The sequence below is a fragment of the Ips typographus genome, linkage group LG6 (genome assembly GCF_016097725.1).
Source record: "Ips typographus isolate SLU linkage group LG6, UJ_Ityp_2.0, whole genome shotgun sequence".
Taxonomy (NCBI): domain Eukaryota; kingdom Metazoa; phylum Arthropoda; class Insecta; order Coleoptera; family Curculionidae; genus Ips; species Ips typographus.
This window is the reverse complement of record NC_138427.1, coordinates 10,890,283-10,915,032: the sequence shown is the minus strand read 5'-3', so window position 1 is coordinate 10,915,032 and position 24,750 is coordinate 10,890,283. Positions and strand designations below refer to the sequence as shown.

Sequence of the window (24,750 nt, the reverse complement as noted above, 5' to 3'; positions counted from 1 at the left end):
ATAATATTATTCCAATATGGCGCTCATCTTCAAATCCTCATTTCGAACGCATTACACGGTTCTACTATATTACTTACTAACAAAATGACGGAAGCACGAAAATTTGGTTATAATTAGTCGGCATGTTTTACAGCTGTTACGTGTGATTACATTTTGTTATGCAGAATGAATGATTTTTATTAAGCCAAATAAAAAAAATAGAGAAGAATCATAGACTGCAAAAACAATATAACAGAGAGAACAATATAAATGTACCAAATTGAATATTTTATTAAAAAACCGTTACGATTTATTCAGGTGTAGATACATTAAATTAAAATCGAGTTTCCAATTAAATAATTTGGACCAAACATTTCTTTTTTTTCCTACACAAACCATTTTTTTCCAATTATTGATTCGTATTTCGCACTGACATGTTTTACGAATGTTCCCTACTCAATATCGCAGCCACAACACAATAAATTTCACTTATATTCACATTGACGAAAGGTTTTTATTGGACATTTGGCAGTTCGTGGATTTATAAATCTACCAGCAAACCCAACTAAAGTAAATTATTTTTTTTTACTGAAACTCAAAATTGAAATACACGCAGGACATAAATGAATTTTACGTCACAAAGTCAATCAAAGGAAATGCCATATAATGTAATTTTGGTAAAACCGAAAACCATCACAACGAGAATAATTTAATTGGCGCAAAATGCAATTACAGCAATAATAAAATCACATTTACCAATAACAGCCCTAGGATATTAATATAATGTCCGCACGTTAAATGTTTGTCATAATATATGTTATAGTACAATATAGGGTAAAGTAATTTCTTGAAATTGCTGAAACGCTCTTGAAAATAGCGTGTGTAAAACAATGGCACAGAACAAAATACCGTAAAATTGCATCCGTAAGTCTGCTTTATGGACGTAATTAACTTGGGAGGATTGAGGATACTACACGTCTTTTATTTATGGCTTTTGCAGGAGAAATACGACACTTTTAATTATGAGTTTGGCCGTCCAAAAGACGTGCCAAACTCATGTAAAACTCTCGTGTGTAAATATATTACATTGTCGATATCACAGTTTCTTTTGTAATAAACGATTGGCTGAAAGTTTGGTGACCAGAAAAGTGATTTGGAACCAGGGTAATTTTGATCTTTAAGAGTCATGAATGTTGTGAGTGATGACGTTTTGCTGAACATAGTAGTAAGTGTCCAGCAATATCAAAAAATGTTTTAATAGTGTAATAAACAATATTAAACTAAATATACTATATTACAAGATACAATATTACATAGTAGTTAGTAGTATTTTGTGAAACCATAAACACCATTCACCATTTTGACAAAAAACTTTTAGAATTCTTTTCCTGTAATTCGAATGAATCTTATGTATATGGGATAATCAAATGGGACAGACGCTGAGAGACTTGCTTTAATTGCCCATTTATCAGTAGGAAGAAGATACTAAAGCTGATTAATGGTATGACAGATATGGGCCTTAAGCTGCATCAATTCAGTTGAATAAGTCCATTTGTTGGATGTAAACCGCAAATTCATTTATCTTACTGTGCAATAAGCGGCGCAGAAAAAGGTAAAAGGACCTCTCTGGATCTGTTTGTGCTACTACCACATCCTGCACGAATGTAATTTGGAAAATGGGTTTTTGATTAGCGGCCATTTTGAAGCGAAGGGCACAATATAGTTTATTGTGTGTTGCCCTGATTTTGGTTGGATTGACAAGATTCGAAAAAGAAAGTCAATTTGCTCTTGTTTTCTGTGTGGTGTCTATCTACCCTTATAATGGAGATTTAACAGCTTTAGCAGAGAATTTCGGTACGGTATTAAAATGCAATTAGGCCTGATGACCAAATAAAGACTTTTTTCTATTTATGTTCTGTTTCCCTTCATTTATTTACTACCAATAAACTAATTTAGAAAATAGTCTGGTTTCTTGACATAAAACTGAAAGAAAAAAAATAGAATTCCGAAGGTAAAGTGCAAGCAATTAATATTTCCGTCAGCCTACTTCTCTGCCATCTATAAATTCCCCTCAATCCCCTCGGGGGTCAGATCCCTTCATCGGTGTTGAGCACGTGACCTGATTCGAGAAAATCGAGAAGGCTTTACGTGTACTTCGAATATGATGAAATTAACGTCGGAAAGCTGACCAGCTCAGAAAATAGCTGAGAGGAAATAATTAATCGCTTATATATAAAAATCGATTGGGATTAGATGTAATAACCCTGGGGCTGTAACGTAATTTGTTTGGCTTTGCTCAGTTGTAATAATTGCACTAACGTACAACTAGTAAAACATGATCTAAAAGTGAACAAACTCAGAAAATAATAATTACGCAGATCCATGCCGAATTTGAATCTTTAGCCGGACAAAGTTTAAAGTAATTACAAAACTTTGGGCTGACGCAACGGAACTTTATTATTACTCAGCTGAATTAAAAGTTTAAATTAAATCTGGATTAACATATCCAAAGTACTCACCTCGACTTTTGCAAAAAAAAACACTGAACTTTTCGAATAGTTTCGTGTAGTATTTTGTTTGTGAAATTTTATAATGAAATCGGATTGGACTCGGAGATTTTCCAGTAAACGTTGTTGTTGCGCCAAAGCTTATTATATGATAGAGAGATTTGCAGATTTGTACCGACAAAGCGTTCTTTGTATAAAGAAATTTTACGTCACAAACAGGGCTGGAGAGCGCTCTCGGATAAGGCAGACGTCGAGAGTATCGAAGAGAGCCCTTTTGAAATTTTAAACTATAGAATTTATCTTATAGTTTGTATTGTTGTGAAAAACTTATTTCGCATTTGATATATGATAAGCTGGCTGTTACACTGTTTAAACTTGCTCCAAAAATGCATATTAGGTGATCATTAAGTCAAAAAGATAAATTTATGCTAAAACCTTATACAACTTCTATTCTGTAACAATTACCTTGTACACCTGGTTGCAGTTGCAATTACATAATCCGACTCTGTTTTCCCCCTATCTTAAATTACAAAATAACCAATTTAAGGGATTTTTACTCCCGCTTCCGGTTCTCTAAAGCCGCTTTAGTTACTTGTAGGTTATCCACTTTGCGCTCCTTAATTGTAAATTTCCGCTCGACTATCATCCAACCCCTAAATTATAATAAAATAAATATAAGTTTGTTAAACAAAGAGTCCCGTTGGTTGGGGGGGCTTAAATAGTAGCCGGAGCGATTTGATAAGGGTGAGATAGGACCGAAAATATGCATCCCTATGGGGTTCCCTTAATTATTAGTCTGTGGAGAGACCATTTAAGGATAATCGGCAATATAATTACCATGTTGGATTGTGTTTATGTTACATAACGGTACTATAGTATTTTTTAAAGTATAATCACTTTATCAGACAAACTACAAGCTAATTACAATATTGACTCCCTCGACAAATTTGCAATAAATTAGCTCAGATTCTCCCTCGATTGACGCGAGGGAAAATTTATTTTAAACTCCCATCGAGTATTATTATAGGGCTGCATCCCTATTGACCGGCCTCGTAATGACATTTAGCATATTAATGAGAAAATAAATTGAACTTCTATCAGCCCGTTTGGTGTTTTAATGTCCCGAAAATAATCGAACCCTGTTTAACTAGGCAAGCTGGCAACTACTGTGAGGGTTTTCCCTTTTGTTGTCTCGCCGAGGGTATTCGGCGTTGGTTTTTGGGAAAGTTTAGGAGAAATTAAATTTTCCTTTAAGCGGGTTTTGTAGAAAGAAACTACGAATTGAAATTTTCATTTCGGAATTGGTTTACAAAGAACGTTGCGGAGAGTGGAAAAATAAGATAAGTTTGTGGGGTTTCTTTGTGAGTACAATAAGTTGATTACTATCAGGATTGTAATAGTTAAATTAATAGACTAGTTTCTTGACGAAAAAAAAAAACGAAATAAACGGGTAAAAAACGAGAATAGTTGACTTCTTAACCAAAATGGAGCAATTTTGTGCCTTTTTGGTAGAACAAATCAAAGTAAAGGTTACGTGACCTTTTCCGCCATTTTTAGACCGTTTGAAATTTCCATCAAAATGTGTCACATAATGTGAGAGAGCTCTTTTATTTAAATTCGCAGGAAATTCGTTTTCTGCGAATTTAACCAACGCCATTCGAAAAAGCATAGAAAATACTACAAAATGAGTTAAAAATGGCCTGTATAGCTCATCATGTAACCGAGATATTGAATTTCAAAAAGTACTTAAAAAACACCTTTATTCTTCAGTTTTTTGAAAAGTGAAAAAGAGTGAGCATAACGATAATGCTCATTAAAAAAAATTTCATGTTTCAAAAATGTAAAAATGACGAAAAAGTGCTGTTACCTTAAAAATGAAATTGTTACGTGATTTGTCACTTGAAAAATTGTCTAAATTTTGGAAACACGTTAAAATGGCTAACCAATGTCATATGACCTTGATTTAAGTCAAAATGACAAAAAATATCATGTGACCTTAGAACATTTTTGCCCTAAAAGGCCTCCTTAGGGAGATTACCTAAAAACTGTGTCAAAGCACAAAAAAGTGTTCTAAAGAACCAAAAATCAAGTGTAACTCAGTTATTTGGAAAAAATAAAAAAAATGAAAAAGTTATGGAATTTCATCTGTTTTAGGGCATATTAGGGCACTTTTGCCCTAAAGAGCCTCTTCAGAGAGATAATCCTTAAAAACTATGTCAAAGCGAAGATAACGAGTTTTTATGAAAGTTTTACTAATTTTTAGCAATTAGTTGTCAAATTAAGTCAAGTTTTTCTTTGTCATCTTTGTCAAGAACATTAGTTTTCTTTTCGTCTTTTCTTGCCTTTGGTTTTGCATAAATGATTTTTTGGAAAAATTGTCACATTTACATTTATAGCTGTGCAACCAACAAGAGAATTGCAAAAAGTTGACAATATAAATAAAATAGAATGGTTCCATGTTGATGTTAACAAAAAACGCATTCACCAAGTGACAAGAAACATTTTCTTAACAAAATTCAAAAGTTGTAAAGTTCAAAATTGCGTATTATTTTTATAGGTACACACTTGTGTTCTAGAAAAAAGTTGTCTCAATATACCCTAACTGTACAAAATAATAATTTTAATTATTAATTAGGAAATTTTAAGATTAAACAAAGTAAACGCAAATGAACTAGTATACAACAGTTTAAGTGAGGAATGTATTTTCTCTTCATCTCTCATCCCTCCTTGAACCGCTCGCCCACTTCAACTTAGTTTGTTTCACCCCCTTTACCTCGCCGCATTCAAAACCCCGACAGCAAAGTTTTTGGTTACATTAGGGGTGAGATATTCCGACAGAATACTAATCATAGCAAACACACCGGACTTAAAGTCAAACTCAAAATGTTCGCGCTGAGGAAGGTATAACTTTAATAACTTTAAAAGGTCCGCCCCAGTCAAGTTCCTTGATCGCCCGAGAAAAAAACTGCTTGAGTGTAAACGCAGTAAGAAAATGTTTTGATCGTTCAACCCTCAGGGTTATCTATACGCCCTACGGTATTTTAAGCCTGTATTACCCTAGATACGGCCGGCTCATTTAACTTTATTGGTCGAGCAAGAGATAAATATGACAATTTACGGATATGGGATGGTAAATCACTATTCATCTGGTGCTGTAGATAGGCGTAAACATGAATGGTCGCATGTTCTATTACTTAGTGACATTCATCGAGCAAATCCAATATGCGTTCAGCTCATTGTGTATGCTAGAAAACTCATCAAACAATGTAAATTGTATAATACTATCTATTTTCCATGTAAAGGCGAATGTGTTCAACATTGTCATTTAAAATTACAGTATCCAACACAGTAGCTAGTTTGTCACAAAACTACTAATTTACATAGCACTGATGTATTTGCAGTAAACAAACTTTTAGGTACTTTAAATAAACATCAGACTAATTTAATTAATAAATAAATTCAAGCCGGAAATTCTTGGTTGGCTTGTTTTCGATTAGACAGTAAATCCTGACGGTGGTAAATTCGTGATTAGAGAACGGCAAATCCGAAATTAGACGAAACAGCAGGTGAGAGGGGGGATGATTATTTATTGGGTGTGTATAGTAGAAACGTGGGAGTCCTCCTCGAATTCGGCTCATTGAACGAAATTAATCTCGTTCACCGAACGTGTGCAATTGAGTTAAAACGTACGCTAAATTAGCATTCCTAATGAAATAAAATGGCCCACTTGCGAAACCAGTCAATTCGAGCGTCTAATTGGGTGACTGAATTGATTGAAGGGTTGTTTTTAAAAATTTGACCGTGTCCTCAAAAATAGATTGTATACTTCTTATTATAATATATTATTTAATATATAAAGAAAATTTGTCATTTCCATCAACATTGAGTGCATCATAAGACCCTAAAATTGCTATGGCATATGGCCTAATACCGATATTTTAAATGTTTAAAAAGATGTATGCTAAAATTAAATAAAACAAATCATGAAAAGGTCCCATTTATTTAATTACCAAAAAATTGGAGCAATACGCACAACACCAATAAATTCCATTTGTACATACATTCTCCAGAAACTCTTTTCTTTAAATAGAAAATAAGTAAAACATGTGATTTTATTCCAGTCTGTCCTATGACTTGACAGCTGACCGAACTCTAGGGAAATTACTCGTTTCACGCTTTTTATATGGAGAGAAACTGGAAAATGTCTCTTCCGATGTTTTGTCGCCGTCCAAATTTACATTTACTCTTTTAAGAGGAAATACAGTCTGTGTTTTTATTCTACTAGTTACAGCATCTTTTCTCCCATCTTTCTGTCAATTAGGTAATAATAATTATTCGTCGTATAAATTGGAGACCGTATATTTTAGGCAGTGCTGATTCTGAATTTATTGGAATCCTCAATAAGGGTGCGAATGATAAGAGTATTTACCCTAATATTTGAGAAACATGGAAATACACTGGGTGGCCCAACGAAAAGGTCTCACCCCTACTAATGACTTTTCTGGTGGATTTAGAAAAAATCGTTCAAACACGTCAACATTAATTTTTTCCACTAATATACTATTGTATATTATTAGTAATTTAAGGTCTTTTGCATGAGTATGTTCATTTTAAATCACTATTAATGAGCTTTAGTTTAATCGTCTCTGTAGAATCAAATTTGATCCCTCTAAACATTGCATTTCAGTGCTTAAAAATGTCTTATTGAATAATAAGTGCCAATTTAGAATATGAGCGAAGTAAAGAAAAGAGAAGTATAAATTTGATTGATGCGCTCTCGTCTAATATTTCTGGTTGATCTCCATGGCAATCTAAATTAAACTTTATTAAATCGAGAAAAAGCAAAAAAACAATAGCAAAATAAGCGGAAACTGGAAGCAGCCCTTTGAAAATTTCCTCGGGAGCTTGATTTAAGCCGCATTAAATCTCGGTGAATCGAAACAAAAAAAAAGGAAAAAACACAATGTAACAGGATTCCGCTTTTTATAGAGATTTTTATTATTCAATCAGGAGCCCCGTCTGGGCCTCCTAGAAACTGTTCCCGTTTTGCTTTTGTTCGCGATTTCTTTATAAAATCAAGGTTGATTCAATAAAGCAAGCCATGCGTGAATCCGTCCGAATTTAAGAGTGTTTAAAATCCTTTAAAAGGTTTTGATTCAAATGAGTTCTTTTGAACTCGATTTTTCCTCAAGAGATTTTTCGCCCGGGGTATGCTTTTTCAATTAGGGATATTATAAACTTTGAGCGTCTTCTGTTGTTTTGTTGTTTTTTTTAATAACATTAATACAAAAATTCCAGTTCAACACATTAAAAAGTTAATTATTTTAATACACTCTGGAACTGCCTTGTATAGGAATAATAAAAATTGTAAGTAGTATTCTGAGGTTTTTGATAACGCCAAGATAGCAATCAATCAAACATATTGGATTTCCGGTGTATGTGTGTGTCATTTGAACCCGGGGGGGGTGAATATTTTTAACCCAGTTTTGTAAACACATTATGTAAATTTTTCCATTTTAGTTCCGATCCAGGCGCTTCTGTTAAAATTGAAAACTTGTTTAATCCATCATATTTTTTTTGATTGGGAAAAGTTTAGCGTTGAAACTAAATTAATTTGTATTCTGTAAGTTACGGTTTCAGCAATGTTATATTGAAAATATGTAGTAAGTTAATAAGCTATTAAGCAGAAATAAGTGCTGAAGAAATGAACAAAATCAAAAACAAAGTCTGAGTAAATTTTATGTTGAGAATGTCGTTTAAACTATTAGGTAGTAACAGAATTTTTTTCTATTTACCTGAGTATAAGCAGTTTACCATATTATGTATTTGTACTAATTATTCAAGTAGTTAGTAACTACTAAATTGATTCAGTGACTTGCTTTAGCTACTTGATTTCTACTTGGAACATTTACTTTGCCAATAGTTTCTTGGTCATCCTATTGTCATAGTTTTTCAACTATACGTAAAATTTTCAGCTAATCAACAATGCTTTTAAAAGTTTTTCCGTACAATAACATTGGCGTCAAAGTTTATTTCGATTCCATTAGGGAGTAGAGTGGGCGAAAAATGTGTTTCTCTTGGGTCGTATCGTAGTTTATAACACACACGACACTACAGTTTTCAACTTCCCAACTTCCTTGTCCTATATAACGGCTTTAAATTGGAGTTACGCTTTATTATCGGAAGTAATGGGATATATGGATGAGAACAAACTTCACTCGCCTTGTTCCTTTCAGTTAATTAATCGAACGTTTTGCGTTGAGAAGTTTCTTTAATTTTTTTTTTGTTATTTAAGTTTGTTCTTTGTTTGGTTTGGAGCTAAAGCCTCAACCATTCTTTATCACTAAGTCGTCATTTTGAGAAGGAGCGACTTTCATTCGCAGGCCAATAACAATAAGCGTCGATGCCAGCTAGTTTTTCCGATAAATCGGGATGCTAAACGAATCGAAAAAGTGCAATAATCGTAAAAGAAGTGGCGCGAAAATTTTTCAGCTGAAATGCAAAACGGCTTTATGGTAGGATACACACCAAATTTCCGTTTGGAATTGCATCTTTTACGAATGTCTCTATGGAGAACGAACCGAACTACAGAAAATGTAGTGATAACACTGTTAACGTTTTGTTACCATTTACTGTGTAATTTTCTTAACAATACTGTCTCCCATTACGAAAATTTTAAGTTTGCTGTTTATACTTAGTTCAATTTGACTTTTGACATTTCAGCATACTTCATTATTTAGGATTCATTCCTCTCACGTGACAACTGTCTAACGTCAAAACTGTCAAACCATCCTCTAAAGATGCAAAAATCAGGATTTAAAAACGTTTTCTTGCAGTATTTGATATAAAACGTGTTTCTGAAAATTATGACAGTTATTTTGAAAATTATCACGTGACCGTCTAGCTGAATAGTGTTCTACAATCACGTGACAACTGTCACTAACGTCAAAACTGTCAAACCATCCTCTAAAGTTGCAAAAATCAGGATTTAAAAACGTTTTCTTGCAGTATTTGATATAAAACGTGTTTCTGAAAATTATGACAGTTATTTTGAAAATTATTACGTGACCGTCTAACTGAATAGTGTTTTACAATCACGTGACAACTGTCACTAACGTCAAAGCTGTCAAACCATGCTCTAAAGTTGCAAAATTCAGGGTTTAGAAGCGTTTTCTTGCAGTATTTGATATAAAACGTGTTTCTGAAAATGACAGTTATTTTGACAATTGTCACGTGGCCGTCTAGCTAAATAGCTTTCTACAATCACGTGACAACTGTTATTACCGTCAAAACTGTCAAACTATGCTCTAAAGTTGCAAAAATTAGGGTTTAGAAACGTTTTCTTTTAGTATTCGATATAAAGAGTGTTTTGGAGATTTGTGATTTTGAGGCTTTGGTCACGTGACTGTTTAGCTAAATTATCCTGTAAAATCACGTGACAACTATTATTAAAAAATACCCTGTATAATAATGTAAAATGAATGAATTTGTTTTGATCTACCGTTTTTTGACTTGATCATTCTACCGTCATTTAATATTTTGACTTGGCAACATTTTAAATTTACCCCGCAAAATGTCTGAACTGCGCCAATGTATTCAACTCATCTACCCCTAAACAGAATATTGGCAACACAAGATGATTGCTATGCTATTACAAATATTTTTTTGTTTTTTGTCAAAAATGTAAAAACCAAATTTCTCGATTGAAACAGTATACAACAACAAACAAATGTATTCAAACCGACCAATTTTAATCTTTTCTTCTCTAAAAATAGAATATAAAATAACCATGGAAAGACATTATTACATCATACTCATACTTTACAGAATCTCTTAATTTATTTTTCCGCTTTATTTTTATTCAATATCTCCGGGACGTATTAAAGGATCTTGTTCAAATTTTTTTTGATGTCTTCGAAATAAAGGAAGCCTGTCCTATTGAAGATTACTCCATAATTTATTGAGTAAATTTATTCAACGGGGGTAGAATTCTTTGGAGTGTAAAATTACATTAGCGGGTTTACAGTTTTTTCTCCCTTTTCGAGTATCGTCGACAACACGAAAAAACATCTACCCGATTTTCCGAAGCAATAAAAAACAACCCTGATATACTTGTAGATAGAAAAAATCTCTAAAAGCTTATATAGAAAGGAGAATGGCACATTTCTCATCAAGGGAATTAATAATGAAAGAAGCTGGAACGGTTTTTCTTCGACGGTCCTTTAGGAGTGAAATTTGCGAGATAAATCCGAATGAAAAGCTTCATATATCGCTTGAAAAGCAACGTATATTAGGGTGTTCCCATTAATAATGCAGGTTTTAGCCCGTTTCAGGAACAAAGACCACTCGACCGGAAATTCCAGCAGATATCTGATGCAGCCAAGCATTTCTGTAAATGGCGGCTGCATAGCGGCTTTGCAACTCACTTAACCTAGTTTTTGATGATTTTGAGTAAGTGTCCTCTCTGTTATTTAATCACTGAAAGTTGGATTAGTTTACTTTTCACAAACATTCTTGCATACAACGAGATTTTTGACGACAAATTACCTTTCCTATTGTTCCCACACAACTTATTTTATCCTAGTCCCTAAAGGGACAGGGGTTATTACATAAGAAAGGCCTTACCAAAGTGGTCGCTGACAAGTTGCTTTATGTAATACCCTCGACACCTAAATTCGAGACCCTTTTTTTGTCCTGCTATAAGGTCAGATGATTCCATCAAAAGAAACTTTTTGGATACTTAAACGTTTTGTTATAACAATCAAACTGGGTGAAAAATGCGAGAAAAAGGGAGAGAACAAAGTCGATAAATTTTAATTTAATCTTAATAACGGGGGAAAACGAATGAAAAACGGCCAAGCTTTGCAATTAACCGCCGTTATTTTTTTTTGCAATTCGCCTTAACATTGATAAAAAAAAAATGTAATAGCATCTTTGTTGAATTGGTAAGTTATGTTTCAATTAAGACTGGAAGTCACGTTTGGTAATAATATTTTGATTCTACTTAAATGTTTTCTTAATAATTTGAAAGAAAATTCCAGTCTGTTTATTAAGATGTTTGTAGGAAAACAGCCTGTTATTAGAGGAAAACATGTTTTAGTAACGTGTCAAGTTTCGAAATCGGTTCATCAAAAGAGCAATTTCAATGGAGTATTGAATACAAAAACTGAAATATTATTATGGTTCATGTTTACTTGGAACAAACCGTTTGCTTAGTGGAATTTACCAGAAGCGTTAAAAAGGATAGCAAATTTTTCAATAGGAACACTTTTGTTAACCCAATTTATTTTTTTTGCCGAAGCTTTATGGTATTTAAATATTGACAACTTTAAGACAGGTGACTGTATTGTGTTACTATAACAACTTACAGTAATCAACTGGATTTTGAATAATATCCACAATAATTATTGAAGTGTGTTATTGACAACGATAATATTATTTGCATTATGGAACCTTGGAAGGGAAGAAAACGTTCTTCAAAAACGTTCCAACATCTGGAGGTTTACGTAGAGTACGTTAATTTGTACGATGTTCTCAAATTGAAATGGAACAAACAGCGACAATATTTAAATGAGGTTGGTAATATTTGGAATGACATGACTAAGAAGTTGAATGAATGTGGTGGACCTGTTAGGGATGTGGTACACTGGAAAAAGGTACGTTCATTTCAAATATAAACATAATTCTGACAATGTCTAAAATGAAGGTTTTTACCGAATGGAAATCCCTAATTAGAAGAAAATTGAAAGATGGCAAACCGTTGAATTGGTTAGAACAAAAACTGGTCGACTTGTTAGGGCTGACAAGCATGCAGGAAGGGAAACGTGGCAGACCCAAAAACGTGAAAAAGGTAAGCTAAAGTTTAATATTAGATTAAACACTGACGATTTTGAACAATTGTGTAGACTAGTCAAGACAATTATTTTGAGAAGCTCAATACAGAAGTTAAGTTGGAAGCTAAAGATGTTGATGAAGAAACTTGTTCAATTAACTTAAACAAGAATGAAAATGAGTCTAGGATAACTCTGCAGTTCAGACAAACTGAATCAACTAGAGGTAATATCAACTAAATAATCACCTCCCAATTTATACATTAGAAAGTTTTTTAGGGTTATCTAAACCAACTACTGCAGATTTTTCATCTCAAGTTGATGATGGGAATTTATTAGAAACCTCAACTTCAATCGGAGTAGGTTTGCACAAGCTTTCCAACGCCATCAACCGATACTGCGATATGGTGGAAAGAAACTTTTAAATTACAATATTATTAGTTGGTAAAGTGTTCCTGTAGTCTGGTAATAGCTCAATTAATTTGAGACCGGAATCCCAGGTCAATATGATGATATTAAACAAGTTTAAGTTGGAAAGAACACTTGTTCTCTCTACTTTAAGTAGTTATACGATGAAGGCAGGGTGGAATATTTATTAAAAGTTTTTGTTTTCCAAAGTACTCAACTCAATTACAACACCTTGAGGAGTTTGGTTTACAACTTCCCAAGACATAAATCCGAAAGTTTAATTAGGAAAATCATTATTAACTCAGCTAAGTTTGGATAAATTTTTAGGAAAAGATGTTATTGATTTTTTTTAATTTGGGATTTAACCAAAGAATGGATGTTAATACATTTAATTGCTCAATCTTTCCAGTCCACATGTGTAGCACAATGCTATTTGCAGAGTTACACAAATGCTGCACATGTGGGCATCAACACACAGAAAACTGAATAAAAAAAGTTTAGATTTTCTCATTATATTTAATAAGCAAATCCAGCGGTCGAATATGTGTTAAAAATCTTCACTAGGGCATTTACATATGCGGCCAACCGAAAATTGATACCCAAATCCATATCGGTCGCTGTGTTTTGTATAACTTTTGATGAGCGTTCTATCGTAAAGTACAGGCCGGAATGAACAATATCTTTTTCGGAGGCACCTAAAAAATTTTCTTGTTACCTTATAGAACACTTTTAATTGAACATTCACCTGATATTCGTTTTTCAAAATCCAGTGATGGTCGTATAGGTACATCCTGGCACAAAGCTTTTTCCAAAGATTGTTGTACCGAAGCCAGCAAATGATAGTTGGAATCCTTCTCGTATTTAAACGTTAATCGTCCAAACGATACATGGTTAATGTTTTTCAGCCACTCGAAATATGATACGGTGACACCTGGTAAATTTTCAGGAAATGACTATTTTTAACTGGCTAAAAACGGTTTGCAAGCACCTCCAGAGTTTGCCAAAATGTCTGGAATGATAATGACTTTTTTCTCCATTAAAATTTTGTCAGCTGCTGGCGTTGTAGGACCGTTGGCACCTTCGACAATCATTTTAGCCTTAATTTTACCAGCATTCTCTTTGGTGATGACCTTTTCCTTGGCCGCTGGAATGAGAATGTCGCATTCGTGCTCAAACATGTCACCTTCGTACGGTTTAGCGTCGGGGAATCCCTTGAGACTTCCTAAATTAAGTGAAAACGTCATCAAAGGAATGATAAACTTCCTTAAAGTGATAATATAATATGTTTTTTTCTTGAAACGACGAAAAGTATTATACCAAAGCGAAGCGCAAATTAAAGAAACGAGTCCATTTATCATTTTTGAAAACTTTGATTTGGCGTTTATTAGATTCGAAAAGTTTCGGGCTTTGAATTCAATTAGAGTTTCCTCAGCATGGAGAAATTGTATGATAAATTACGTGCCGTTACATTTTATTCGCGAAAAAGTTACAGAACGAAAAAGTTGCATTTTTCATGTAGATAATTGCAAATGCTCTCAAAACTTAATAAGAAAATAATGTGTTAGTGTTATTATTGGTTGTTTCTGTCATTGTTATAGAAGTACCTTTGCCAGGACCGAGTTTGTAAGCTTCCACTTTGGCTGGATCCAAACCGTTTTCATTAAAAATCGAACCGTCAACCTCCATAATACCGATGCATTTAGCTCCAGCCCTATGAAAATACCTATGGGTGTGAGAACCCACGTTTCCATAACCTTGTAAAATATAGGTTTTATCTTTGATTCCCGGTTTTAAACCTGCGAATTCCATGTAACACTCGTTGTTTACGAAATGTTCGGTGGCGTGAAATACCCCACGACCAGTTGCGGAGCCACGCCCTATATTTGTTGTTTCAATTAATTTAAGGGTTTTTAGGGTGTAAATAATTACCATGAATGCCGCCCTGATTGATGGGTTTGCCCGTAACGCAACCATGACAGTTCATGTCTTGGTAGCCTAAAGTTTTGGCGTAAGTATCCATCATCCACGCCATTTCTCTTTCTCCAGTACCTGGAAACTTTTACTCCAAGTTTTGTAGGTTTTGGGAATTTACCTTACCCATGTCAGGTGCTGGCACATCAACACCAGGATGCAAGAAACCTTTCCTTATCAGCTCCAAAGCGAATTTTCTAGTGATTTTCTCTAGCTCTACTAGGGTGTATTTTTTAGGATCAATTTTAACTCCAGCTTTGGCTCCACCATATGGTACATCTACTGCAGCACATTTGAAAGTCATAATGGCCGACAAGGCCCTAACTTCGTCCGCGTTTACATCTTTTGAGTACCTCAAACCACCTTAAAAGTTGTATTGTCACCTTATTTCAAATTTTTTGGTGTAGCAAAAGGGAAACCTTTAGTAGGTAGTTTATGTTGGCTATGTTGTGCCCGATATCCCTGAATAATCTCGTATTCTCCATTATCCCTTTTAACGGGGAAAGCCACTTCTATCATTGCATCACAAGCTTCAATTTGTTTAAAAATCGCTAATACTTTGGCCTGTCGTTGTTCTTTGGTTTCAGTATTTCCCCGGATTTTACCCAACTCTTCTACCAATTTATCTTCGCAGACGATACAAGCTTGATGGAAAAAATACTCAATCATCTGCAAAACAACTTTGGACTAAATTCTCTTAGATTGTGCAGCCATGGAAAACCTGGGAAAATTTTGGATCCGTTTGTTCTGGGATGTCTTTAAGGTGATCAGGAATTTTATGCTTGCTTCGAATCTGCATGATCTGGAAGCTTTTAAGACGTTTCAAGTATTTGAAAGCTACAAGACGACTTTTAAACATAGTGAGTAAAATAAGTAAATATTATGTATATGTGTGTAATATTAGTATGTAAAATTATTTGAACTAGTCAAAAATGACAGACATTTAATTCAACCTATTGTTTTGGTTGAAAGTCGACATTTGCGTCATAAGTTTGTGGTTCCTATTGACCAATCACACACTAATCTACCCACAAATTTGATTTTGAATAACGTTGAACGCATTCACCTTCACATCAAAAATATAAGAATACTGAAACTTTTTGTGACGCCGCTGTAAAATGACCTGTAACACCCTTAATTCTGGATTTCTGCCAAGACGAGGTGTACACACCCTTAGAAACAGTAAAGTTCGGAATTTTCTATTGTGCGGCAGTGGAGTTTACGACTTTATTTTCAAGTTTTTCCACGGACAATTCATCACTCTAGAATAATGGCGGAGGGATAAACTCGAAATTGATTTCATATTTTATAACCATCGCCTCCCCCTCTACCAAAGAGGGAGGGAGGAGTTTAGCCCCGTATTGTGGTTTATGGCTCTTTTGCCAAACCTTTATCGGCATCAGGAATAACTAAATAGCATCGCGAAAAACGTAAAACCCAATTTCACGCTCAATGGACAGATGGCAGCGTTATTTATTGAACAGTGGAAACTGGACTATATTATGCATTTTCTGTGATTTTCTTATAATGAAAAACTGTGAAACGATATTTATCTGGAATATCAAACATGTTGCAGCTAATAGAAAGGGATATTTTAAATAAACGTCTATTAGAAGAACAAAATATTTAGTTAAAATCCCATTTTAAAGGCGACTAAATAGTATTCTTTGTAGATAAAAGTTAGTCAGATGAAAAGATGGAGAGAATAAGGGAAACCAAATTAAATTTCATCTCTATTGTTCACGCTGCAGCGTGCTAAATTAAGATAATTGCCGGCAGGCATCTAGTTTGAGGAAACGAATGCATTAATGAACCACCAGATGCGGTTTCAGACCGGGAAAATACTACAATGACGGTTGTCGGTGTTTATTTTTCGTCTTGAATTGAAATGTCTGAATCGTGTTCCTAAGTTTAGGCGAAAACGTTACACAGAACGACATCAAACACGCAATAGAATAGTTCTGTCAACAAATTGTTAGGGGGTCTCAAACAGTCTACTGAAAACTCAAGTAAAAAACTTTTTATTTTACCACACTCTAATTTAAATTACAATATTTGTTAGCTTCCCGCGATCCAACTAACATTAGATTACCCATATCGTTCATCAAATCAACAACATAAAATCGAATTTTCTCCAAACCGTCGATATTCTCGAAAAGGGCGACCTCGTTCCAATATACTCTGAAATTACCTCTGGTCAGCGAACAAGGAATGCAAATTTTGTCGGCCAAACATTTAAACAGTAACGCCCTTTCGCAATGAAACCCTAAACGTAAAAAACCGATTGGAATGATGTTGTTTCCCAGTTTCTGTTTCAGACACTGTAGATGCAGCTTGTACTCGTGAATTTTCTGGGTCACTGTTAAATTGTCTTTAGGGCCACATAAAAGAGTGTCCACGTATTCGGCTAGTAGGCGAATTCTGTCTTCCATGTTGCCTTTAGTGTACTTGTCGTATTTATGCAGATGATACACATATCTTGGTAAGAAGAAGTCGTTAGTGATTTTGCCATAGTTGATCTCCATCACTGACAATGGTTCTTTAATTACTGATATGGATCTAGATGTAAGAGATGTTGAAGACTCTATGGTGGTTTGACTGGGGTTTTTCATCACTTCATATGAGTAGTCTACGACGTAAATAGTTGGATAGGGGGACACCAACATCATTTCTAATATTTCCAAAAATGGGAAAGAGCCTTTCCAATCTCCATTAATTAGGTAAAACATGCTGGGTAACTTATCGGTGATTTGCAATTGTCCTGTTTCGTAAAACTTTAGTGGGAGATAGTAATTAAGGGCTAACTCCTTCACTTTTCTGCTAATTGGAATTTTATCAAGATTGAAGTTCTTTATGACTGGTAAAAGACCGCTATGTAGAAAGGACATGGCAATATCTTCATAACTGAGGCATGAAAATGTGAGGAAATAAATTTGGGTTAGCAAGTTCAAATCTTCAGTGCGTTTCATCAAATCTATACACAAAGTTGGACCTTTATTTTCAAGGAAAAACTGTCTAAACTGTTGAAGTGTGACTAAATTGGAAAATATTTCGCAACAGTTTGTAGAAACCGGAACTGAAGAACTGAGAAAAAGTTTCATAATTTTGCTTAACACATCTTCAGTAGCGAATTCTTCTTGGTAACCAGGATGAACAAGGCATCTGTACAGAATTTCCATTATCATTAAAAAGCTCTGTTCACTTATCTGATCAGATTTGTTTAAAAAATAATCTAGTAGAATGGGTTTCATATTTTTAGCTAGGAAAATATCCAAACCTTTGATATACCTTCGAATAAAACAGAAAATGGTTTTCAATGCAACTTCATTAAATGGGTCTTCATCATCTTTAGTTCTTTGCAAAATACTCAGTAGAGTGTCTGCAACAACTGGGGTTAACATAGCTTCACAACAATACTTGTGACTTGTCATGTTTGTAACTGCTTCACAAGTTTTATTTATCACAGTTTTATGGTTAAACCTGAAGAATTGTAATATAGTCTCTTCCACCGATAAATCAAACAGAGTTTGCTTCAGTTCTGGTACACTAGTCAGTTTGGTGAATATTTCACTCATAGAAAGAAGATACTTTGTTGGACAAGTTTTTAACCATTGACACAATTCGAGAAATTCAAACGATTCAATATAGTATGTGCTTGTGTCTTCAGAGTTCAAACAGTTGTGAATAATATTCAAAGCTGTTGAATGCTGGTCTTCTTTTTGTTCATTCATTACGATCTTAAACATTTTCTCCATTAAAGCCAGTTTCCTGAATAATTGTTGTAAAAATGCTAAGCCGTAGCCAGTAAGTTTTTCCACTACTCTTAGAGACAAATTTGATATAAAGTCTTCTTTATGGTTTATATTGGTTAAGATTGTGTTAAGATCGAAACGAGGACAATCTGGTAGAGCTGAAACTGCAGCTGGAGCGTCCACAAGATGGTAAAAGAGTAAAGTTGAATTGTACAGTATTTTTTGGTTTTTGGTGTTTTTCATGGAATCAAATATTGGGTTGAACAGTTCAACCTGGAATATTAACGTGGTGACCCTGCAGGACGAGGACAGTTTAGCCAAAACTTCTACACTGAATTCCCGCACGTGACCATCCTTGTGTTCCATAAACATTCGAGCAATTTCAACGATCTTGGTGTCAAACTTGTCTTGATCAATTTCGAATAAACCATCTTCACAGTCTAGCAGCACTGATAGTAACCGTAAAGACAATCTGAGAATACAGATATTTTTACTAAAGTTATTTAAAAGTTTTTCAATTGCACTATTTTTCACTAAGAAAGTTAAATTGTTTTTATTTAGATCGGCGTATTTTGATATGAACAGCAACGCTTCTAAAACCACATCGTATTCGGGACTTTCCAGAAGAGTGATGGAAGTTTCAACTTGTCTAGTTGTGTATACTTTTTCTTTTATGTCCGTTTGTTTAGTTTTATCTAGTTTTACTGGTTTATTATTTTCTTCATTTTCTTGATTTGAGTCTTTTGGTGGCTTGCCAGACATTTTTTACTATTATGACACTTATATGACATCAGTTAAAGAGGTTAACAAAAAATCACAAATGACTAGTGATTTCTGGAAATACTGCACATGTGGACATTATTGGCTTGGAAGTAATAATAAACATTATTATTATCTCAAAAACAAGATTTTTTTTGATTTTATAAATTGAGTGGTTCGAATGCAATGCGACTGGAGAAGAACTTATTAAAATCGTTTCATTTTAAACATAGTTTGCCGTCCTCAACTCCGTGGGTTTTGACTCGAATTTTAATCCGGTTAGCGCATTTTCATTCCCGGAAACTTGAATTGGCATTTTTAATTTAAAATTGGAGCAATATTACGGACGGAAACGAACTAAATTGGCTCGAATTAAAACCCGTTTCACCAAAGATGTGGTTTTGACGACAACGTTGTAAGATGCACTGGAAAACGCGATTTAATTTAGTTTTGCTTTCCGGACTGCTCCTGGCGACAATGAGAATTGAATTTAAATGGGAAATTATGAAAATAAACGTTGTTTTTTCTTGTAATATCACAGGAAAAAAATCTATACAGCATTTATTTTCAGTCAATGAAAAACACCATTAATTTTATAATTCAGAGCCACCTGACTCGTAAAACAGCCTCTTCATTCCTCGAATAATAATTTTTCTTTCACTTGCTATTTAAAAACTAGTCTGGGCTATTTTTTACAAACCATAAATCATCCTTCCCATTTACAGCTCCTTCGGTTGTTTTATTTTTGCGTTGTTGATTTAAGTTTTCCTCGGCCTTTAAGGACTTGAATAATGACTAAATTGTAATACATTATTCAGCTGGTTTGCCGCAGACAACTTTAAGATTACAGTTTAAGAGAAAAAATTCGATTAAATATTGTTTACCAAGCCAGAATTACAATATTAGAATTATAGAATTTGTAACTGATTATTTTCTTCATTCTTTGTTTATTAAAATAGAGTTTGATAATAATAAATCAACTATCCGTAAAAATGGTATTAGTGGTGTATTTTCCTGTCTAAAAGTTAATCAGCTGAATATTATTGAGTGTTTGACATTAAAGTAACTAAATCAACTGCACTTTTTTTTATTAGTTACTGTTTTACTACAAAATTGAAAATTTGAATCTTGACGTTGGTGAATAAATATTTCTCAATCCTCTTGTTCAGTAACTATAAAAAAATGTGGCCAAACTGCCAATTTCACACAGACAGGATGTATAACCAATAATCTTATTTTACTTATTAGATGCTGAATAAATACAATAGTTTCAATTCAGTGTCCATAGCCATACAGATACAACAAAGTTTTATTTTAAGCCTTAAGAAATGTATTTAATGTTCACTTACATCCACCAGTAGTGTAACAGTTGTTAAGTGAAGTGTTGTATTCATAACCATTTATTCTTTTATATTTTACTGATCTTCATACTACTTGGGAATATTTTATGAGAATCTTCATTTTCACTGTTCTTTTGAACACTCGGCATTTAAAATTAATGAAAGATAAACTCGCCATTGCTAATCAATGGTCATGTCTACTTAAAAAGTTTTCTCTATCTTTTGATATCTCTCACGATTAATTTTCTACTTCACCTAATAATTTCTTATACCTATAAATAACAGAAAGGAATGTCGGAAAATAAAACTAGAGGTTATAATATCTAGTCCAGTATTTATTGGGCTGTGAAAAGTTCAACCACAACATAGCAGGCCAAACAATTAAAATATTATTACATTATATACAAAAAAAGTGATTAAAGATTTTTCCATATTCGACTACCGCACTCGTTCTATAAACAAAACTAGACAATTTTCAAAAATTTATATTTTTTTTTTGGTTAGAATCAACTTACAACCATTCAATTTGAATTTGTTTAATACAAACAGCACGACGTGGGTGTATGTTTAAATTATATCTACAAAATGCATTTTTTAGGGTTGTCAAAAGTCATACTGGTACCTAACTAGAAAAATAAATTAAAAAATCCTGCGTCTCATAAAATTTTAGTACCTAATACCACATTTTTGCAGTGAAATTACTGCTGGGACGCATATAGTGACTGGTACATTAACAAGCGAATATACAAAACGAAAACTTTGTATAGAATATAACTACTCATTTAAATGGCAAACGGGTCAAATAAACTTGTAAATTAAAAAATATAAAACACAGTCCATATAATATAAGTTTATATACAAATAAAAGAAACAAATGTACAAAGCAAGTTTAAAACTGTCTCGGAACCGTGTTAATTATTATTATCATACAAATAATACAAAATATTATAAAGGAAACGGTAGAATAGCATGATAGAACGCTTTCACTTATTATTTCATTTCGTAATAAAAACAATAAATTACACAAGTTTACAAAAATATATTGTACAAGTAGTCTAGGTTAAGGGTAGTTGACTATTATTTGATTTTCCGAGTGATTATTGTGATGCGTTGTATAATGTTATGTTTTATAAAAGAAAGTGTTGTAAGCAAGATAATAGGCCAAAAAACAAGGATGTCCCAGACAAACAGTGAAAGTAATCACTCTTTGCGGTTTTGAAAGTGTCAACTTAGTTCCAGTATCAAAATCCTTGCAATGCCCATTTTATTACGAGAGTTAATAACAAAATTATAACACATAATTTTTTTGACCTTCTGTTGATAGCGCAATCACAGAAAGACAAAAAAACAATTACTTAATCTGATATAATTGCGATGTTTTTTTAATTGAAGACAATAAGTGCCGTATGACAAACGACCAATATGTCCTATCCAAGTGTCAGTATCTTATTATTGTCCATATCAAAACGTAGTATGACTAGAAAAAGAAAAGTGCCATTAGTGCTAGAAACCTGAGACTTAAACTGCACCACGATCAAAGACGACAAAATCGGTTTAACGAACACTCAAACGTTCTCTGTGGTAATCTATGTCTCGACCAACAAACGTACGAAAACTTTGATCGCATTAAAGTGAAAAGAAAAGCTTGTAAAACACCATATAGAGAAGTTTTTTTTATATGCTTCACAAACTGGTTAATATTCAATCTAAAAATAACCCGTTTTCAGGTTTTATAACACGACCATATACAAGGATAATCAGATAATTATTGTTATGTACAGATTTAATTGAAAGCCCAGTTCAGTTTTTCAGTTAAATATTTAAAATGTATCTAACTTATTACCGTTATGGTACAAGTCAGTCACACTCCAGTCTCTTAGGAGATCAATGACCACCAATTTTTTGATATTTAATCACACTTTGTCTTTTCTATTATTAAATCTAAATGCACGAGGTCTAATTTACGACTGCGTTTTTGGAGAAAAAAATACGTTATATCACGACAAATACGTTTATATAAATGCCCCTCTAGGATTCAATATACCAGTAGTATTTATGTTCACTCTCGCAATTTTATCATATAATAATAATAAACATTTAAAAGCATCTTTAAATGTTGTGTGTGTACTATAGAGTATCTAAGTTACGTAAAGTTATGTTTCGATGTTGGTCCAATAACTTGGTTGATATATCAATTAATGAATATATAAGTTTATCGTTGTCCTCCTCTCAACCTCACCGTAGATTTCTTCGTGTTCGACGAGGACACTTTGACTTTTGACTGATTTTCCTCTGGAGGGCTCTCGCCGGTTTGGTCCAGTTCGGCCATAGCTTCTTGTATCGCTTTTTCCAATTGGATGTTCAGTTTTCTACTACTGAAAACCAAGAAACTCTGTCACTTACTAATAAAAAAAATGCAAAAAGAATAAAGCGACTTAAAAATACCCAGATAAACATTAGGATGTGGCTAATGTTCCAAAAAACAAGAAAGAAACTCACGTTCTCGCCTTTTTTCCGGCTTGATGGTGCGATTCAAAGCCCTCGGTCAACGTTTGCAATTGACCAATCTTAATTTTGGACAAATTTTTTTCGCAACCAAACCACTTGACCTGAGCCAAATCCTTCGTAATGTGTACGATTTTTCCGGGCCACGAGGACGAACCTTTGGTGGGTCCCCACACTAAATCTCCCAGTTTAAACTCGTGCTTCGGCCGATCAGAATCCTTCGCCATTTCTCTGTCAGCCTCTACAGAAGCAACAAACAATCCACGTTCAAAAGTGCGTTATTTACGGAATATTTTACAAAGCGAAAAGCGTCGAAATGGTTTGAGAATGAACAAGCTTTGTACAAGATGTGATGATTTCCCCGTTTCGTTGTTTTTAGTGATCCTGTCAAGCACACACCAGGTTAATATGGATTTATTCATTTGGTTTTCTGGAAAGTTAGCCACACCTTAATGTGCAGAAGAGAAGATTGCTTATTTTTTTGCTATATACAAAGTTAATCTCTTTGTCGGCTTTATCCTGAAAATAATACGAATTTATAGGTATAATAGTTTTTAAACAAGAATAACAGTACAGTACAGCAGGAGTAGAAAATTCTAAATTATCCATATAAAATGTTAAGAAGAATACTCTTACATGTTATAGTTGATTTATTAAGGATAATTCCGACTTTCTCATACATCCTGAATAAAAATAAGTACAACATGCATTATCGGTTATAAACGTGATTCTCTAAGAAAAATAAAGAGAAAATATTACATAAAATAGATGACGCTTCACTTAAAATAATATTCTTCAAGATTTTCAGTCTCACTGATAAACTGCCAAATAAATCGTCAACAGTCACATGCATGCCCACACACCAATGAAAATGGCTATAGCTACAAGCAACTGGTAATCAAAATTTTCATTAACACTCACCGTTGTCTTCATCACCGAACAGAGTCGAATCCATCACGAGCATGACGTCATTACGTTTCTGGTGCATCAGTTTCCCGTAGTGCTTCGAGTTCAACATTTCTTGTTTCATTTTTTGATCGATGAACTGAATATTGGACACCATGCTGGAAGTGTCCTCGTACACCAGATGGCCGTAGTGTTGCTGTTGTTTTTTAGCGTAATGCACCTGTCCGCTAGTAACGTCCGTATATTCCTGCTTCATTGCTATGTACTCCTCTTTAATAGAACTTGCAGATTGGCTCATTTTTCGCCAGTCTTGATGGTCGGACTGCGGGTGGTTTGTATCCATTAAGTCTGGTTCGCTGCTTGATACACAATGCACCATTGCCTAAGACGATTCTAGATTAGTCACTTATTAATTACTTATATAGTTTTTAAATACAGAAAGCTCTGTTCAGTGACTTGTTGTCACATTCCTTATCTCATTTCACTAGACAAAGATTGGCCGCATTCATAAGAACACATCGATTAGTAATCGCTAGCTAATTTTCTTTTGAATGCAGTGAAATAAATTAATTACTAATCGATTTGTTATTCTGAATTGAATAGGAATAAGGGTTTTATGACATGATTTTCCATTTTCATTCAACATGTTCTTCTAGCCCCTGATGATGAGCTGCTTCTGCGCTCGAAACATGTTGCGCAGTTTTTACAGGTTTAAGACCTAATAAATTTATTGTGGAGACGACTGAGTGTTACTGTTATCCCTGTACTTCTAAAAATTGTTTAATTGTTGGTA

At 33.8% G+C, this 24,750-nt stretch overlaps 4 protein-coding genes across 13 annotated transcripts in view; 1 reads left to right on the top strand and 3 right to left on the bottom strand.

Moving 5' to 3' along the window:
- Positions 1-5,867: 5,867 nt before the first annotated feature.
- On the top strand, positions 5,868-12,929 carry LOC145730345 (uncharacterized). 4 transcript variants are annotated; one of them, XM_081981521.1, is made up of 5 exons: positions 5,868-6,052; positions 11,948-12,142; positions 12,193-12,336; positions 12,392-12,542; positions 12,596-12,929. In XM_081981521.1, exons 2-5 carry the CDS (start codon positions 12,083-12,085, stop codon positions 12,739-12,741), a joined length of 501 nt encoding a protein of 166 aa, XP_081837647.1. In that variant the 5' UTR covers positions 5,868-6,052; positions 11,948-12,082; the 3' UTR covers positions 12,742-12,929. The 4 variants fall into 4 exon arrangements, with proteins under 4 accessions (XP_081837647.1, XP_081837645.1, XP_081837646.1 ...); XM_081981519.1 differs by having other exon boundaries at positions 10,810-12,142; positions 12,193-12,327; XM_081981520.1 differs by having other exon boundaries at positions 10,810-12,142; positions 12,419-12,542.
- Positions 12,930-13,220: 291 nt separating this feature from the next.
- LOC145730450 (glutamate dehydrogenase, mitochondrial-like) lies at positions 13,221-15,615 on the bottom strand. Its single transcript, XM_081981662.1, has 8 exons — positions 15,417-15,615; positions 15,115-15,364; positions 14,822-15,058; positions 14,654-14,773; positions 14,329-14,601; positions 13,713-13,946; positions 13,470-13,655; positions 13,221-13,419 (listed from the first exon to the last, which is right to left on the bottom strand). The coding sequence occupies exons 1-8, from the start codon at positions 15,552-15,554 to the stop codon at positions 13,241-13,243; spliced, it is 1,617 nt and encodes a 538-aa protein (XP_081837788.1). The 5' UTR covers positions 15,555-15,615; the 3' UTR covers positions 13,221-13,240.
- Positions 15,616-16,700: 1,085 nt separating this feature from the next.
- On the bottom strand, positions 16,701-19,248 carry LOC145730729 (uncharacterized). Its single transcript, XM_081982080.1, has one exon. The coding sequence runs from the start codon at positions 19,207-19,209 to the stop codon at positions 16,732-16,734; it is 2,478 nt and encodes an 825-aa protein (XP_081838206.1). The 5' UTR covers positions 19,210-19,248; the 3' UTR covers positions 16,701-16,731.
- A 1,612-nt stretch (positions 19,249-20,860) lies between these two features.
- Positions 20,861-24,750, bottom strand: part of sba (six-banded) — a 40,381-nt gene continuing 36,491 nt past the window's right edge. For 3 of the 7 annotated variants that reach the window (XM_081983098.1, XM_081983099.1, XM_081983104.1), the window contains 3 exons: positions 23,973-24,339; positions 23,046-23,292; positions 20,861-22,921 (listed from right to left, as the gene is read on the bottom strand). In XM_081983098.1, the coding sequence (XP_081839224.1) occupies positions 22,759-22,921; positions 23,046-23,292; positions 23,973-24,339 (777 nt within the window). In that variant the 3' untranslated portion in view covers positions 20,861-22,758. Of the gene's footprint in view, positions 22,922-23,045; positions 23,293-23,315; positions 23,571-23,972; positions 24,340-24,750 lie in introns of those variants that run through there. The other 4 variants (XM_081983100.1, XM_081983101.1, XM_081983102.1 and 1 more) reach the window with 4 other exon arrangements.

What these genes read in the sequence shown, in the direction of transcription:
- LOC145730345 (XM_081981518.1), top strand. Translation starts at nt 11,933, where the DNA reads ATGGAACCTTGGAAGGGAAGAAAACGTTCTTCAAAAACGTTCCAACAT. An exon ending in ATGTGGTACACTGGAAAAAG is followed by an intron (nt 12,143 to 12,192) that starts GTACGTTCATTT and finishes TCTAAAATGAAG; the next exon opens with GTTTTTACCGAATGGAAATC. An exon ending in ACAAACTGAATCAACTAGAG is followed by an intron (nt 12,543 to 12,595) that starts GTAATATCAACT and finishes AAAGTTTTTTAG; the next exon opens with GGTTATCTAAACCAACTACT.
- LOC145730450 (XM_081981662.1), bottom strand. Translation starts at nt 15,554, where the DNA reads ATGTTTAAAAGTCGTCTTGTAGCTTTCAAATACTTGAAACGTCTTAAA. An exon ending in CGGATCCAAAATTTTCCCAG is followed by an intron (nt 15,365 to 15,416) that starts GTTTTCCATGGC and finishes GTTGTTTTGCAG; the next exon opens with ATGATTGAGTATTTTTTCCA. An exon ending in TTTTGAAAAACGAATATCAG is followed by an intron (nt 13,420 to 13,469) that starts GTGAATGTTCAA and finishes AAAATTTTTTAG; the next exon opens with GTGCCTCCGAAAAAGATATT.
- LOC145730729 (XM_081982080.1), bottom strand. Translation starts at nt 19,209, where the DNA reads ATGTCTGGCAAGCCACCAAAAGACTCAAATCAAGAAAATGAAGAAAAT.